The following is a 17555-nucleotide window of genomic DNA, read 5'->3' as shown; positions in this document are numbered from 1 at the left end:
TTTCTTACATGCCACCTGGTTAATGATCTTCCTTTGGGAGTGAAGAAAATAAACCATCCTGTTCTCTTTTTCTGAAAGAATTGTGGTAGCGAAGTGTAATGTCTCATTCCTGACAGCTACCTGCAATGCATTTAGCGTAGCACGAACACAGGGCTCCAACGTACACATGGCCCTGGTTTGCCTGTGCAAGTTCAGTCTGTGCTCCACCAAATGCAACCCAAAAGCTAGCAGGTGGAGCAATGCTGGTGCTTTCCTTCCCTCTATGCTCCTGGACCAGAACAACTAAAAGTTGCCCTAGTCTTCCAACCCTGGAGCAGTGAGCAGGTCAGAGCCACCAAGCCACTGCACACAGGATTTTTGCCTTTCCTTGCAGCCCTGAGTGTTAGTTATCGCTGCCACTAGAAACCAGCTCTCACTTCAGGGATGACATAATTCAGGAATGGGTTCTCTGAGGCAAATCAATCCTGTTTGTTTAACTGTACCGTAGCCCATTGGTGCAACTCCACAGGGTAATGCTTCGTGTCTTGCTTACCGCATTCAAGGATCAGGTAGTGCTTGTAGTCAGGTGGAGACTTGCATAAAGCTTTGGGACAGCAGCATTTCAAATTCTTGAGCGAGAGGAATTTCGGCACTGCACACTGGCCTTCTTAACACCCATGTGTCCACCACCTGTCCACCACATTCCAAATAATGCGTTAGAGAACTGGCAAGAGTCTGCTTTCCTCTTTGCCAGTGCGTAGAGTTACACCTAAAGGTGGCAGAAGGGTTGTAAAGGGAATTATAAAGAATCCAGGAGGACCCCAGAACGCAAACCTTTGTCTTTTCAAATGCTTGAGCTGCAGACAAGGTGGTGGGGTGCTTTCTGATATTTTCTTTTTCTTTTTGCACAGTTATGAACCTTTACTTCTTGCCTGCGAGGCTTTTATAGCATGAGAAGATTGTCTCCTGGGCATGGTGGGGGAGCTGTCTGCTTCCTCGAAGCCATAAAAAATGATGCATTAATGTGCTAGCTGCATTTATGAAGGGAAGTGTTGAGACCTGAACGCACCTGGGAAAACAGCCATCATAAATTAGCATTTACCGTCACAGATAGATCCAGTCAAACAACAGGGTCATCTTGGAGGAACCAGAAAGCACTGCTAAAAAGATGAGAAAGTCTGCTGTACCCGAAAAGATTGGCTAGCTGGTATAATTTGTTATAAATCACCCAGCTTCTCTTCCTCTGTTTTATGACGACTGTTAATCAACCTTTCCTCAAGTAAGAGAAAAAAATGACCGCTTCACATTTTCAGGTTTCAGCTCTTTGCTGGTTCTGTGTTGGACGGTAACACTTCGGTATCACCTGCTGCTGGTTGTTAGCACTGGGGCCATCAGGAGGGCGGTGTGAGCCTCGGCGTTACAGCATCCAGAAGCAGGTGTTGGCTATGCCATTATGGAGGTTGATGTGTTGTGAACTGAGGATCCAGCAGCAGCTGTGAGTTTTCTTGACAGCTTGGGAGAGTTCCTGGTACTTTTAACTAGTCTTAATGAAATGCCTTTGACGAATAGATTCAGAAAGAAACGATGAACGTGTCCTCTGTGTCAAAAGGAACCTACCATTGTCCGCTGAAATGAGGGAAGTTACTCATGGGAAGGAGGCACTGCTGGTATATAAGGTGTAACAAAAGGTGACATGAACCATCTTCAGAAAAGACAGGCTTGGACACACATTTCACAAAGCGTTTCTGCACCTGAAAAGATCCTTAAACAGAGTTGGGGCACCAATACTCAACGGAGAAATTCAGGAAAGCTCTACCAGACCTGCTTTAGCACCTGAGGCAGACTCTTGCCTCCTCCTTGGGGCAGAAAGTCTTCTTAAAAAACAAAGGTTTTGCTCAGAGCGTGCTCAGGGTGCATAAAGTGCATGGCCACTTTCCTCTTGTCCAGGGTTTGAGAAACGTGCCTGTATCTGACTTATCTGAGGCCACTTTCCAAGCTATGCTCAGATGATTGCTTGAATTGCCTTGCATTCAGTCAACAGAGTATGTTAGGGTAAACTTTTCAGCAGCAGCTTAACACTTGCAGCACTTGCCAGGAAAGTGAGAGACCTTGGTGACAAGGATATCTGGGCTGCTGAGGGTGTGAACCCATTGCTCCCACAAAAAATGTCAAAGCTCTGAGTCCCTTTTTCTCGGAGGAATCAGTTTGAGAGGTGCTTTGGCTCCTGAAGGAGGCACTTTCGGGTACAGTGTTGCATGACCACTGATCGGGTTAAGCAACCTATGCTTACTGCCCTGTCTGAATACTAGTCTCTCCTCTGCTGGGAAGGGCCCTCACATGCCTTGCTCAGATTCATGAATTTTACTCAAAACACAGATTGCACTACTTTGCTTGTTGTGCAATATGTAAGTCCCTTTGTTAAAAGCCTGCCTGGAGAAAGGAAGAAGCCCATGATGCAGCCCAGCTGCATCAACTGTATTCTCCAGAGTTGGGGGATGCTGTGAACTTGTAGACTCTAAACACATTATTGCAGCTCTGGTTTGTGCCCAGCTAGTGGTAATTATCATGTGTTTTCTGTCATTTCCTCCTTCCACTTCTTTTTCTTTCCAGATTTTTTTAAAAAAGGATGCAGCTCTGGATTAGGAGGAACTTTCTGCAGGGTATTTCTGTAGTGACAGAGCTCTGTTTCTGCACTAGCGCCCAAGGAGCCCTGTAATTCAAATACATGATTACTATTACATATGACTACATTATTTTGAACTTGCAAACATGTGCCGAGCACTTAGAGAAAGATGCGAGAGCAATTCCTTTCCCAGGCAGCCAGCAATCTAATGTAGCCAGGATACAACCAGTGAGAACCTTGTTCAGGCAAAATCAAAACAGAGCAGGTGGGATAGGAAGAGTGAAGAGAACATTAATAGCTAACATGGTCACAGCGGGTGGACAGTCACATTGCTGTTATTCCTTACATTTGGCTTTTGTTTCCCTTTGATTCCTTACAGTGGGGCCAGCAGCTACAACTCTGTTGTTGAATAGGTAAAATTGTTCTCTGCAAAGTGCTTGAGTGAAACCTATTTATTCCCCAAATCCAGTTGAATTAAATTGAGTGTCGGTCCTCAACTCAGGGCAGAACACCATTACTCCTGTAAACCTTCATCAGCACAGCCGTTCACATGAACAATAACTTGTGTTTTGTGCAGAAGTACTGAGCCATTCTTTTAGTCTCTGTTTCACCAGAGCTTAGACTTAGACCTAGAAGGGTAAAACCTGGCTTGCTCAAGGGTGAGACGAACACTGTTAGCTTTACCTTTGAGCACTTGCATTTTAAACCTTCTCCATCCAAACTCTCCCAGTAATACGTCCAAAAGCATCACAGGATAAGACAGTGTCCCCATAAAAAAAGTGATAATGTTGCCTGGTGAATGGCAAAGAAGGGAATGTGAAAGGTAAGAACTGGATGAGATGAGAGAAGCAATTATTTGTATAATCAGTGCATTTTAGGCTTTCATTGGCGATGGAAATAATCCTGAAAGACAATGGGGTTTTATTGTTATTTTTCTTTCTAGTTGTGCTTTGCCTAGTACAGGTTTTCACAGAGGCTTTTCCCACTGCAGTCAAAAAGTCTCATGATCTTTAGCAGGAGCAATCCTTGAATTTGTCAAAATGCTTCCCCAGATTTACTCTAATAAGGCTCCTTAAGCTCGCCTCCTCCTGACTGCCTGTGTGTCCGGGGCTCCCCATGTGTGTCACGGTTCACAGGATGCTCTCTGCCTACAAACGGGTCCATCCCTACCTGTGGCCTGCCTGTTCCAGCCCGACACTTGACATACAGCACCTGTCAGAGTCTGCTTAAACACACAATAACACCTCTGGCTGAAGGTTATTTGCATTCTGTTGTTGATGTTAGCATGACGGATTTTTGTTGCAGCATCCATAACTCTGTAGAAATGCTCAATTATTCAATCTCAGCGAGCTGAGACGCTGCCCATTAAATCAGCCAGCACAATTGTGGGGCCATGAAAAGTCACAGCTAATTTGAAATTTTATTAGCTCTCGGCTGATCTTGTTTACTGCAGAAGCAGTCTCTCAAAACCAGCCCTTTGCTTCTGTACAAAACTCTAATCCTTGACACCTTGTTGGCACTGCGTGGTGGTGGGTGAGGGACTTGGAAGCTAGACTGCATGAGGCTTGAAAGAGGAATGAGGCTGCTGTGGGATCTGTGAGCACTTTGCAGCCAGCGAGCGCAGCAGCAACCCGAGGAATGCAGGGACAGTAGCCCCATTGCTGCTGCAGAGTAATTATTTTGCAGGGTAGTCGTAGCTGTGAACGTGACAATTAGTTTTTGTTCTGGGGAGGGGATATGTCATGCTCATCTCAGCATAGTTAGAAGCAAGCCAAAAGATCTGCCTCTCCTAATAAGCGATGGTGTTCGATAGGCACCCAGTTATTCCAGTCAGTTAGTGGCTGGTTACATGCCGCTCCTAGGAGAGCAGGCTTTCAGGGGAGCTGGAGAGCCTGGACGTGGAGGCTTACAGGCAAGGAGGAGTCACAAAACTCCTTTAGTTACTCAGTGCTTGCCCCATCCTGCATGCTGGGGTGGGAAGGAGCGTGATGTCCCATTTAACCAACCGCCTGGCAGATCTGGTGCTTACCATTGTTCCTGTCATAACACACCTGGAGCAGGTTCAGTTTCTTTGTTGTTTTCTTGAGAAGATAATTACTTTGGGCTTGGATCCTGCAGCTGCTTGCGTGGTAAATACCGGAGAGCGTGACCTATGGTGATCCTCTATCCCACCTCTGGTGGGCAGAGTAAGCAAGACACAGCCCTGAGTCCTCCACGCTGACCCCAGTAGCTCCAGATTTTCAAAATTTCTGTATTTTTTTTGCATTCTAATTAAACATCATAAAGGGCACAATTTTCAGAAAGTGGTGGGTCACACAGAATCACAGAATCACAGAATGTCAGGGGTTGGAAGGGACCTCAAAAGACCATCCAGTCCAACCCCCCTGCCAGAGCAGGACCACCTACAGCAGGTCACACAGGAACGCGTCCAGGCAGGTTTTGAACATCTCCGGGGAAGGAGACTCCACAGCCTCTCTGGGCAGCCTGTTCCAGTGCTCTGCCACCCTCACAGTGAAAAAGTTTTTCCTTATGTTAATGTGGAACCTCCTGTGCTCCAGCCGTTGCCCCTTTGTCCTGTCATTGGCCATCACAGAGAAGGGCCCAGCTCCATCCTCCTGACACTCGCCCTTTACGTATTTATAAACATTGATGAGGTCACCCCTCAGTCTCCTCCAAGCTCAAGAGACCCAGCTCCCTCAGCCTTTCACCATAAGGGAGATGTTCCACGCCCTTCATCACCTTTGTGGCTCTGCGCTGGACTCTTTCCAGCAGTTCCCCATCCTTCTGGAACTGAGGGGCCCAGAACTGGACACACTATTCCAGATGGGGTCTCACCAGGGCAGAGGAGAGGAGGAGGAGAACCTCTCTCGACCTCCTGACCACCCCCTTCTAATACACCTCAGGATGCCATTGGCCTTCTTGACCACGAGGGCGCATGGCTGGCTCATGGTCATCCTGCTGCCCACCAGGACCCCCAGGTCCCTTTTCCCTACACTGCTCTCTAACAACTCAGTCCCAGCCTAGACTGGTACATGGGGTGGTTCTTGCCCAGATGCAAGACTCTACTCTTGCCCTTGTTGTAGTTCATTAAATGTCTCCCCACTCAGCTCTCCAGCCTGTCCAGGTTGCTCTGAATGGCAGCACAGCCTTCTGGTGTGTCAGCCACTCCTCACAAGCAAGCAATTTTAGGTCATCTTAAATTTGGCATCCAGGTGACTATTTCTGGAAGGCAGTTATGATATTGAGTATCTTGTGAAACTCCTGAGTAAGATCAACATTCAGATCTATTGTCATTATCTAATGTAGCTGTCCCAGTTGCTACAGAGCGAGTGTTAAAGTCAGTTAATATCAGGTGTTTTCCATCTGGTGTTAAGCAAGTTTCGTTCTTGTTGGACCAAGGCCCTGCTCCAAGAAGGCACAAATAGCTTTAGAGTTTAGTCCTTTCCATGAAGCAATGCTTGCATGGAGAACAGGCTGAAAATACATTGCAGACATAAATCTTTAATGAGAATTGTGGTCATTTCATTGGGTTGTGCTGGCACTTCAGGGCCCTTTGGAACGGTAGCAGATGTTTCATGAACAGAAAATAAAAAGACAGTCTCTGATCCCAGAGAGTTTACAGTCTAAGGCAGTGTTTGGAAGACCTCACTAACGGGACTGGTGGATTTGCAGTCTTTAAAATGATACAGAGCATCTTTCTAAAAACAATATTCCAACTCCCCCCACAATATACAAGCTGGATGAAGTAATCCCAAAGTAAAATGCACTGTCTAGTGATATGCAGATGATCTGATCAAAGTGGACTTGGTACCCTAAAAAATAATGTTAACTGAATAAATTGGAGCTGCTTTATCCTCAGTGGCAGAAAAGGAAGGCTTTCTGCTGAGCTCCCTTCGTGTCTGTCCCTCTCTGAAGGGAATGAGACAGGATTCACAAGACGACCTCCAGAGGTCTCATCCAATCTTCCTTGTTCTGTGATTATATGAGTCTTAGTGAAAGATACAAACCGTTGATCACGTTATTTACCAATATGGCAATGTCTTGCCAGTGGCTCACTTTCCACAAAGGCGGTGATGATTCACCCCATGGTAACTCTGAGATTGCAGAAAGTATTTGGTTCATGGCTTTATGCAAAGGAGGTGTGGCAAAAGAGTTTTATTTTTGGCAGGAATGCCAAGAGGACACGTATGTTTATATAGGATGCATAAAACATCTTAAAGATGTAAAAACTCTTATTACATAGAAATAATAAGGAACAGAAGAGATGGCGTAAACTCTGGCTCAGTGACAGATCTCAGAATTAATTTGTTAATTGAAAGGCATCCATGATTAAGGCTGTTTCAGAAGGGATCCCTTGGAACTGGTTGTAGCATCCAACCCTATTCAAGCATTTTCATCATGGTCCTAGAATAAACTTTATGTCTACCCTGGTAAAATCTTCAGGTCACCTCAAGCTTGATATGGTGGTAAATAGTGTTCCCAGATCATTTAGATATAGAGTGATCTGACTCACATTGCTACAAGGTCACAATCAAACAAAATGGCTCTTAATGCAGCAAAATGCAAGATAATACCCCTGGGAACAAAGAAAGCAAGTTATACTTATGGGTTGGGAGACTCTTGAAATGCAATGACTCAGAACAGGATTTAGAGGTCACTGGAGATAATTGTCTCAACATGAGTTCTCAGTGCTGTTGCTAAAAGGCTACTGTGAACCTTCGAGGTATGAAAACCCAAAAGTTGGGAAGTGGTCTCTCTTCTGTACCCAGTATTGCTGCCACAGTTCTGTGTCCAGTGTTGGTGCCCACACGTAACAAAAGATGAGAAATTACTGGAAAGAGATCAAAGGCTGCCACACACACAAAAAAATCCAGCGAATGGAAAATAAACCTTACAATGGGAAGTTTAATCTTCCTCATCTGAGGTTTGAAATGGATTGTTGCTCTGTGTGGAGGGCCTTGCACTTGGAAAAGACATCTGAGCATGCAGGGCAGAAGGAGATATTGGTAAGCTCGCAGACAAAGGCAAAGTTCCAGTGGTGGGATATTGGAGTTAGACAAATTCAACCTTGAAATAACATGTGGTTTCCTGGCAGTAATGAAGCGTTTGAATAGCTTACTGGAGGAAGTGGTGGACTCACTGTAATCAGCTGTCTTTGATATATGAGATATCTTTCTAAAAGACAGGCTTTAATCCAGTTCTGAGGGAAAAAGAAGCGAACAGCCTGTGTATATAAGAGGTCAGACGAGCTGATCATAGTAGCCTCTTTGACCTTAAAGCACATGAATTACTGTAATCCCTCTGTGCAGGACTTTCAACCTTGCATGGAGATAACTCAGTAACGCGTTTGTTCTCTTGTTATGGCTACATGTAGAGTAAGGGAGGTGCCACTTTTTAAAACCAAGAGCTGTATAAACATGGCCATAGCTGAGAACTTACTGTGCTGCGTACCCGTGCTCTGGGAGCTACCGGGGTTAGGAATCCACGCACGGATCATGGGTCTCTGTGGCCTTGCTGCTGCAAAATTTAGGATGGCCACATGTTCAGCTCCTTCTGTTACCTCTCTCTGAAAATTTTGCAGTAAGTTCTAAGAAAAAAATCACCTTTACACTTTATAAATTTCCAAATTTGAAAATACAACTTCATATTGTTCTGTGAGATTATAACTTGCTGTATTTTCCTTTTCTGCTGGTGCTGGCTTCCCACTTTTTTTTTTTTTTTTGGTCTATTTGGACCATTAAAGCATGAGTTTTATTTTGCTCTGATTTTATTGTCTATTAATCCATGCAGCTCTCTGAATGCCTTGCTCTTCATTGGTAGGGAACTATTTGCAGGTGTCGCTTTATCCTCAGTCTTCTGATGGATCCGGTGAGAAATCTCAAGGCACGAGAAGTCATAGCTGTGTATAATTTCATTGTACCTCCTTACAATTCACTGTAGGGCACCCCTTGGATCACTTGTGGACAATAATAAATTACAAGAAAACATTATTCAGATGGAGACATCACTATTTATGATCCGTTTGTAGCTTAACTCTTGCTCTTTCCATAGCTCAGACAAAAATGTCCTTTACATTTTCTAAGTGAAAGAAATGCTTTGGCCTGAGACTGTGGTTGATGTTGGAGGGAGCTGAGTAGCTAAACCCTGTTTCAGCTCTTGAGGACCTTAATGACTTTAAGATGTCAGTGACAAACCTCTCCGGTGTAATTACCCCCAACTTATTCCATACAGGCCTGAAACACATTAGTTGAAAGACTTATCTGCAGATGACACCTCAGCATTCCCACCTGTACAAAACATTGTCCTCTGCATCTGTTCTTCAAACATTTATCTGCTGTTCCTTGCAAAAAACAACATTTCCTTGCTATCTTGCAGCTTCAGGTCCCAAAACACATTTCTGATGTCTGGAATAAAGACAGGGTAATGAAGAGGTATGGTACAGCTGGTTTGCCGTCCTCTCAGTAGAGTGTCTGTAGCCTTAGAAAACATTATTAATGTGTGGGAGAAAATGACAACATTTTATCTTGCTTGAAACTTTAGTCGATATAGCAGGAAGGCTGGTTGGTTGTCTTTTTTCAGTCTTTTTTTTTTTTTTTTTTCTATCAGGTAGCTATGGATAAGCATATTACATCTGTGCAGGTCTTTATTCTGTGAACGGTCTCTCAAACTCCATCTGAGATTTGACCTTCCAGAATCCTACTGGCCTAATCGTCTGCAGCGAGTCATTTTTTTAATGGGCAAATAAAACGTAATTAGTTCTTTTTCATTATCACTAGTCATCAAGAGAAAAGGCAGATGGGTAGGTTTTGTGCCCGAGCTGATAAATTTTTGTGGCAATTTTGCAAGGAGTCATAAAGATGGCGAGATATCAGAACAGACAGAGGTAAGGATAACAAATGGGATTTTCAGAAGCACTTTTGCTAATCTAACACTGCTCCCATTATCATTAATGGCAGGTGCAGAGCACTTGTGAAAACGAGTCAGTGTGTGTGTGTGTATGTCTACACAGAGCAGATATTCGTTGCACTTTGACCCACGCGTAGACTGGAAGCTCTGGGAATGCTGAACAGGCTTTTTGTTCCATTTTCTGTGTATGGGTAACCACATGAGGTGATGTTGCCAGTGATGTTTTATGACACTAAAATCTTCCAAGGATGAAACAGGTATAACTCAACAGAATCCTAGTCCATGACGTTTAAGCCATCGTAAGTACTAGAACGATAATAACAGATCAGATTCTCATCCTATTTACGTTATAGTGACTTCAAAGTAATGCCAATAACATTAGTGAAAGGACTTCTAATTCACACTGGTATAACTGGGATGAAACTGAAGCTCACGATCTGTAATAATGACAAACTGTCCTGTTTTAATTTACTGTTTCTTTGAAATAAAAAAATACATTTTCCCGACAACTCCAAATCTCATCCCACTTCAGGAGAGACCTACTTCTCAGGACAGTGTTGCTCTCCAAGCATGTTCATTTCTTGCCTCTATGCTGAAATCGTTAGCAGGATGCTAGCTGCAAAGGTGGTTTCTCTGATGTATAGAGTTCCCAGCAGCTACTCTGAAACCAACCACTCATTTCACATAGGTCTTTGAACAGCCACCACATGGTAACAATTTTCATTCACTATCAACCTGTCTTGCTTGAACTGATGAGTTGGAAGTGAAGGGCTCCATATCCCATTACCCCAGAACAAAACCATCCAGTTCCCTTATCTGATTTAAAGATCCATCTCTACTACACGCTAACAACTTTTATTTCTAAATGTGATGCTTCAATAAACCTCTTCTGAGCTTTTTTTTTGTATTTCCTTTCCTGTCACCGCTTTTTACTAAGCTGTTTGCAATGAACAGCGGCATCTCAAAATGAGCTGGGGAATGCTGCACTGGCAGTGGGAGGGGAAGTAGTACTGTCTGTGTGTTTGATGACTTGACAGATATGCAACCCCTCATTTTACTAGAGTACGCTTGGCAAGCTTTTCTCATGTGGGTCCACTGCGATTATTGTTGTTATTATTAATTTAGTGGTGCTGAAAGTACAAGATTTATATCCTAAGAATTTGAGGTCATCTATTGCTCTGAGTCTACATGGAATAAATGTGACAAAGGCCAAAAAAGACTGAACCTTCCCAGCAAAATCTCCCTTACTCCCTCATCTATCTGGACAGAATCTTTGGTGGGTTGCATGTGTAGATCTCTCTGTAGCCTTAGTAGATACCATGGCTCTATTCACTATTTAGTCCTGCTGAAAGTGATCCCGATAGCTTTGGTGTGATGCAATGGGAACAGGACTAGTGTAAAAAAGTCATTTATATATTGACAGGAAAAAAAACCACCTTTTTGGGCTCTGGAGATATCTGAGTGACTGAGATGTGAAATGGCATATCCCAGAATTGACCTCAAAGATGCTTTTTTTTTTTAGGGTCTAATCTAATGTGTATGTGTGTGTTTTCATATACTACATAGTAATGCATATTAATGTTACATATTAATGCATATTAATGTTACATATTAATGCATATTTGAGGTGCTTTATTGGGGCTTTAAGGGAACAGGACTTACTCTATGTAGGTGTAAATTCACATTTCTCTGTTGTGTGCGTTGGAAAGAGTTCTTGCACCCTGAAGTCTACAACACTCCATCTTACCATTGCTCTAAAATCTTCCTTACCTTTTTCAGATGGCCTGGTGGATTGCATGGACCCAGACTGCTGCTTGCAGCCACTGTGCCATGTCAATGCACTGTGCCTGGGCTCCCCAGACCCCCTGGATATCATCCAAGAGACGCAAGCCCCTGTCTCCCAGCAGAGCTTGCATTCGTTCTACGATCGGATCAAGTTCCTGATCGGCAAGGACAGCACTCATGTCATCCCAGGAGACAATCCTTTTGAAGGAGGGTAAGTGAATTTTGGTTTTGATTCAGTAAGAGGTAAAGCATAAGCCACTTGGCCATTTTAAGACATAGAATAGCAGCAAAAGGCAGAACACGGAAATTGTCTAAGGAAAGTAGATATCTGAAGAATTTGGTGGATGATGTCTCCTCATCTGCAATGTCGTGACAGCCAGTAAGGGAAGATACTTCTCTCCCAATGCATATGGGCAGTTGCATCTTTCCTGCCTTCTCTTACTTCAAGGAGTGAAAGCCTTCCATTCAGCAGGACTCTTCTTGCTCAAGTGACTGACATTTTCCAGAAGTACGTAGTAAACACCAATGGCAGAACTTCTTCCACTGACAGAGCCAAAAGAGAGGGAAACTAGAATGCTATTTACAACCTATAGTGTGATTGTTAGAGACCTCAAAAGAACTGAAGAAAATCTTACAGTCTAGGGAGGGCTGTTAGAGTGACTTCCAATATAAACAATCACTTGAATATAGATTGGTTTTAATACTGAGACGTTGTTTATCACTGCAATCATCATCAGGAAACAGGAACTGGCAAAGAAATCTTACACAGTCCACTTCTGTGACTGCATCTCAACCATTTGTCTAAGTACATGCCTGGCTGTGAGGGGAGGTCATCCCTTTAAAATCATGTGCTTGTAGCAGGAGACCATAATGCATACCTTAGGGTGTCAGATTCTTAGATCATTCAGTGTCCGACCTGAATGTTGCCTTTCAGAAGTTGTGACCCTGAGCCAGGAGGTGGTTCTCAACACTTAGGTTTGGACTCCGTTGAATTCCACCCCATCATTAACTGCTTACTTTCAGCTTTCCCACACATAGCTGTGAACAGGTTGGCACTGAAGATATACAGCCCTCGTGTTCGTGTGGGTATTTACTTCAGCACTTGCATCTCAGCGGGCCTCTCAGGCCCTTCTGGGTCTGACCTAATGCTCTTTCATGAAGGGACATTGCCAGCATCCCTTGGGCACCACCTCCCATGTATCGCCATCTCCGGTGGTCTACAGCCTGACCTCAGACATGAACCACTTAGAGCACGCCAGTGTCAGGGAGCTGGCCTGATGTGATAGTTTCCCTGATTTGTCTTGCTGCCAAGCCCTTCAGAGTCCAAGACAGCTGACAACAGTGATTCAGATTAAGGCCAAGCACTCATTATGTCACAAACCATTGTATTTCATCAGCATTCTGAAGACTGCAGGTTCTGGATACTGAACAGTCCAGACTCTGGACTAAATGTTAGCACAGTGAATTCTCTGCTGTCAGTTGTTGTGATTTGTTACTGTGAAATCAGGCTTCGGAATATAAAATAGATTGTACTCAAAATTTCATTTTGCTGATATATTTAGGGTTGCAATTCCTCAGCTGAGGTTGCAGTCAGAAGCCTTTTCACAGAGGACTCCAGTATCAGGTCCATTTGTATCCATTCTGATAGGTACAGAGTTTTGGTAGACAGATGTCCGTGTTTAATGAACTTTTCCATATAACTAAAGAACTATAGGAGTCCTCATACACACGTGATAAAAATAATTGCGACTTCTCTTTAAAGGCTACTTGCATTCAGCAACACATGGAAGTGGGGGAAAATGATGGGAGTTTCTCATTTGTACAGTGACTTTGCTTCTGGGAGTGCCAGCAGAGGACCAGCAGAAAGACTGAGTCATTTATGGTCACATAAACTCCTACAGGAGTTGCATGTGTTTCATAGGTCTGATGGTAGGAAGGAATTACTCACCATCTTTAGACATCCTAATAAAGAAAGATTCAGGATTCAAAAGGAGCACCTGCTAGCAGAAATGTTTATCTGACATATAGATTACTAGAGTGAGGGAATGCAAAGATTCAGATCAATAGGAAGGGTTTTAATGACTGGTTTTCATTAACTGCAGTGGAACAAATAAATGGGGCTCCTTGTTCCATTTAAGTTAACACAAAGAATAATACAGAGAGAGCGATGATTTATGAGGTTGCCATTCTTTAAATATCAGCACAGGGTGTGTATCACTAAATATGGTCTACAGATACGTCACCTCAAGCTGTGATTGTATTGCGTCTCTCAAGTATCTTAACTCATCACAAGGGCAGTTGCAAATAACAGTGAACGACCTCAACAGAAGGTGTGTTTTCCCCTGAGACAGCACCACAGCACACAGTCCAGGCTTATCAGTCTGTTAGGTTGCTGAAAATGCCTGTACTCTTTTGAGATCTTAAAAGACATCATGTGTTCCTGTTAGTTCTCAAAGATCCTATAGATCTGGATAAACTCAAGCATTGCAAGTGTCTTCTGCTGACTTGGCTTCTCTCTGTAGTTCCAGTTGTCTATTTTCACCACCTGGAAAGCTGAACCTTTAGACAGCTGTCTCTTGTCGCCCTGGAAATGGCCGTGCTTCAGCAGTGGTCAGACAGTGACTGCTCCATGAAGGACCATGGGCTGGCACCATCTGGGACCCAGTTAGTCTGGGCAAATGAGACTGACTGTATTTGCCTGTGTGGATGTGCCCTTTCTTCAGTAGCTTTCTTGCTGTTGAATCTCCTCCAGTTGCTTTTACAACAGACAGGTGATAACATCCCTCTTATCCATGGAACTACTCAGTGTCTCCATGAAGATCACAGCAGCGGCTGGGGGCACGATGAACCATTTTCATCCCTCCTTCCAGCTGCTGGCTCAACACCTTGTCCAACAGGAGGGAGGGCAGGAAATCTTTCTGTTCTGGTGGAGGGCTTCAGCATCCTGCCTTAGGACAATGCTCTTCCTTGCGTTGCGATTCATGAAGTCATCTTGGTGTAGATCAAGACTGTAGATTGCTGGGCATGGGATGTCCCACAGATTTCTGACCCAGCACCATCGTCCTCATCAGGTAGGACTGGAGTTGGATCCATGCCACTTGCTGTGAGCAGTCCCCCATAAGCAAGCGACACGGAGGTGACATGGACCTCTGTGTCCTGCGTGTCGGATGTCCTGCGGAGACATCTGTGCCACGGGCACACTCATCACTCAGGTCAGGAACCACAGCCTACTCCTCAGGGCTTTACCGGGTCACGGCTGGCTGATTGTCAGCCTGGGGGAACCACAGCACATGTGCATTCCTGTGTGCATTCCTTCCTACCAGGAGTGCTGGCAGTGTGAAGGAGATGACTGAATATCTATGCAATGTATTTCCTGGGCTATAGAAATGCAGCTTAGCTTCCCTTTAGAGAGAACAGCAGTGCAGATCACCTAATGGATACAAATAAATGAATGCCTCGTGACAGCTAGCCTTTGAGTGAATTTATTATTGGATTACACTCCAGCTTTTTAAGAACAAGCTGAGCTGACAAGCTCTCTCACCACTGCAAAAGAAAAAGAAAGACAATGATAAATTACCCTGATGGGTAAAGGTAAAGACCTTGTCTCCTCCAAAATACCAGCAATTATATATTATTCATGTTTGGGAAGAAAAAATAATCATTGCCCATATTGAAATGAGTGTTTATGATGATAAAGCAAGTAGCTAAATTAAATTCCGAATGCACAGAATGTCTTTTCACATCATTTTGATGAACAGATAACAAGTACTCTTCTGCTACTTGATCGTTCTTGTATTGATTTTGAAACCACTTACTCTTGCTGTTTGCTTTGTATTTTTAAGCCATTCTTAGTTGTCCATCACCATAAGGAGCAGCACAAGATGCAGTGGTGTCAAGTTGTTGACTTTCAAGTAGGACACCTGATATATTTGTTCTCTCTTGAGGGACAGTGTCAGAAAATTGCAAGAACAAGCTAAAGTCCTGATCCACAGAGTCTTTTGTGTTAAGTGTGGGCATAGGATTAAAGCACCTCAGAAAATCGTGTGCAGAATTGGCATTTTTTGTAAAGAATATTTGAAGAGAAATCGGGTGGTTTAAAGTAGGTATGTTTTATACCTCTTCTTTTTTGGGACAGGTTGTATATATCTAATTGCTGCCAGCAATATTAACCCATCCCAATTAAATGCGCAGATACAAATAACTAGCTGAGTTATAAAGACTCATCAGACACAGCTGCAAGAGTAGTCCCTTGTTGCCTTCAGGTCAGTAGTCTAAGTACAAAAAGTAGTTAGTTTTCTTTGTTTAAAATTCTGATCAGAATTAAATTGACATTTTTCTTTTTCCACTACTGAGCGACAAGGTGTCTGTAAACATGTCACTCCACCTCCCTGCGTCCCCTCTGTGTGCCAGGCTGTACAACGTACCTTCCTGATCCAGCTGGGGGGCGTTGCACAAGCACTTTTAGATGCTAAGATAGACAGGTATGCTATAAATGCATGTGTGCACTATTTTACTATAAATAAATAAATGGATGGGTTTTATTGTTGGAGTAAAACGGCATCGATCTCAAGCCCCATCAAAACCAAAATCATGAGTATTGATCATGGCCAAAGAATGACTAAGAGAATAGGGGAGGATCAAAATAGCTTTCAGAACATTTTGGTAGTCCATCTGGCTCAGTTCTCAGTGATTTCGAAGAATATTACAATGATATCTCAGTACCCTTGAAGGAAGAAGTTCAAAGCACCTTCTCTTTTCCTTTCAGCCATTTCTTCCCACACCTAGAGGGCTGTGGGTTCACCCCAGCAGATCTTCCTGAGGTTCCTTCACAGAGAAACCAAAAGTGCTCTGTCTTTTCTGTACTTTTCCCTCAAGAAAAGTGTGATTTTGATACAGCAAAGTAAGAAACGCTTCTTTTCTAGCTGAAGACAAAGTTAGAAGTCAAAAAAACCCAAACTCATCAGGTGTGGCTTTCTGCTCATAATTTCCCCGCACTGGCTGGCCCAGCCCATGGCTCTGGCCCAACTCCAGCAGGAGGCAGCTCCGTTGGGTTGGCACCCCCAATGCCGTGGGTCGGGTGTACCCACTGAACTGCAGGCACCCCGGAGGCGACGCAGGAGCTCGTGGGGCACGGCAGCTCCACGGGTTAGAGCAGCTTTGAAAGATAAATGCTGCGGCTGTTTACGACTGTGTCATCCAGCGCTCCTGAGAGTGAGCACTCATGGCACGGCATGGCACCTACGTTGATGGGAATGGGGTCATATTTTTCCATATTTTAAACCAAGCTAAAACAGCACCGCTTCAAACCCTCTCCTTCCTCCTCTCCTCTCTGTCAAAGGCATCATTCTGCTTTTGTTGCTTTCTGCTTAAATGAAGTACTTATTAGCTACCAAGCATAGCTTTTTGAAATGCAGGAGAATAACAAGGAATTTTCAAAGACTTAATGGTTTATATTTTGGTAATTATTCCTTTCAAGCACAGGAAAGCATACTTTTTAGACTTATCTTTTCAGTGTACATAGCATTTTTTTTTCAATGTTTGCCTCTTTCTTTTGATTTTAAATTATATAGTATGGCATTATTTCAGCTTAAAGTGATTTTGAGTTGAGCATGGCATTATTTCCATATAATAAACTAATGCAATATATGCAGCCACTTAGTTCCACTTTGTGGAATTTGTACCCGCAAGACTCTGTGAAAGAGAAGTTCCTATCCATTTTTATGTTTTTTTTCTGTAACATAGATAGTGTAATCATACTCTTTCACAAGTGGCAGTAGGAGGAAGTCCCGTGTACAGTCATTAGAGAGACTGGGGTGAAGTTTTTAACAAATATTAAAAAACATTGATTATTTATTACCAAGCACAAACTCTTGAGTAGGATCTTCCTAGTGTGATTGGGCATGCTTCCAGGATCAGGCAAGGCAGCTGATATAAATGCTGCACCATCCTGTACCTGGGATTAAAAGGTCTCAGGTGATAGCTGTGTGCCTACAAGCTCTTGGAGTGTGCAGAAACCAAAACTCAAGCCTTCAAAATTCCCAAGCAGAAAAACAAAGCTCCTAATGACTTAATTATCTCCTGGATTACACAGGTTCTGATGTGCACATTTGACTTTAGGACTCTAAACTAGATGCGGATGCATTCTCTTGGATCTGGCACATAGATATTTGATTAATATTTCTTCAATATTCAAGGTACATTCTTCTGAAAAAACAGCAGCCCACATGCCCATTGTTTTACATTACTCGTTGATGGACACGTC

General features: G+C 43.5%; 1 protein-coding gene across 4 annotated transcripts in view; it reads left to right on the top strand.

The window, feature by feature from the left end:
- The window catches only part of TENM4 (teneurin transmembrane protein 4), a 358687-nt gene that overhangs the window by 246031 nt on the left and 95101 nt on the right, over positions 1 to 17555 (top strand). For all 4 annotated transcript variants that reach the window (XM_086481677.1, XM_086481675.1, XM_086481674.1 and 1 more), the window contains one exon: positions 11288 to 11504. In XM_086481677.1, coding sequence (XP_086337803.1) covers positions 11288 to 11504 — 217 coding nt within the window. The remainder of the gene's footprint in view (positions 1 to 11287; positions 11505 to 17555) is intronic.

Source organism: Leptosomus discolor, chromosome 1, assembly GCF_034619465.1.
Source record: "Leptosomus discolor isolate bLepDis1 chromosome 1, bLepDis1.hap2, whole genome shotgun sequence".
Classification (NCBI taxonomy): Eukaryota; Metazoa; Chordata; class Aves; order Leptosomiformes; family Leptosomidae; genus Leptosomus; species Leptosomus discolor.
Note: the sequence above shows the minus strand (reverse complement) of the source record. Positions and strands in the feature narration are given on the sequence as shown.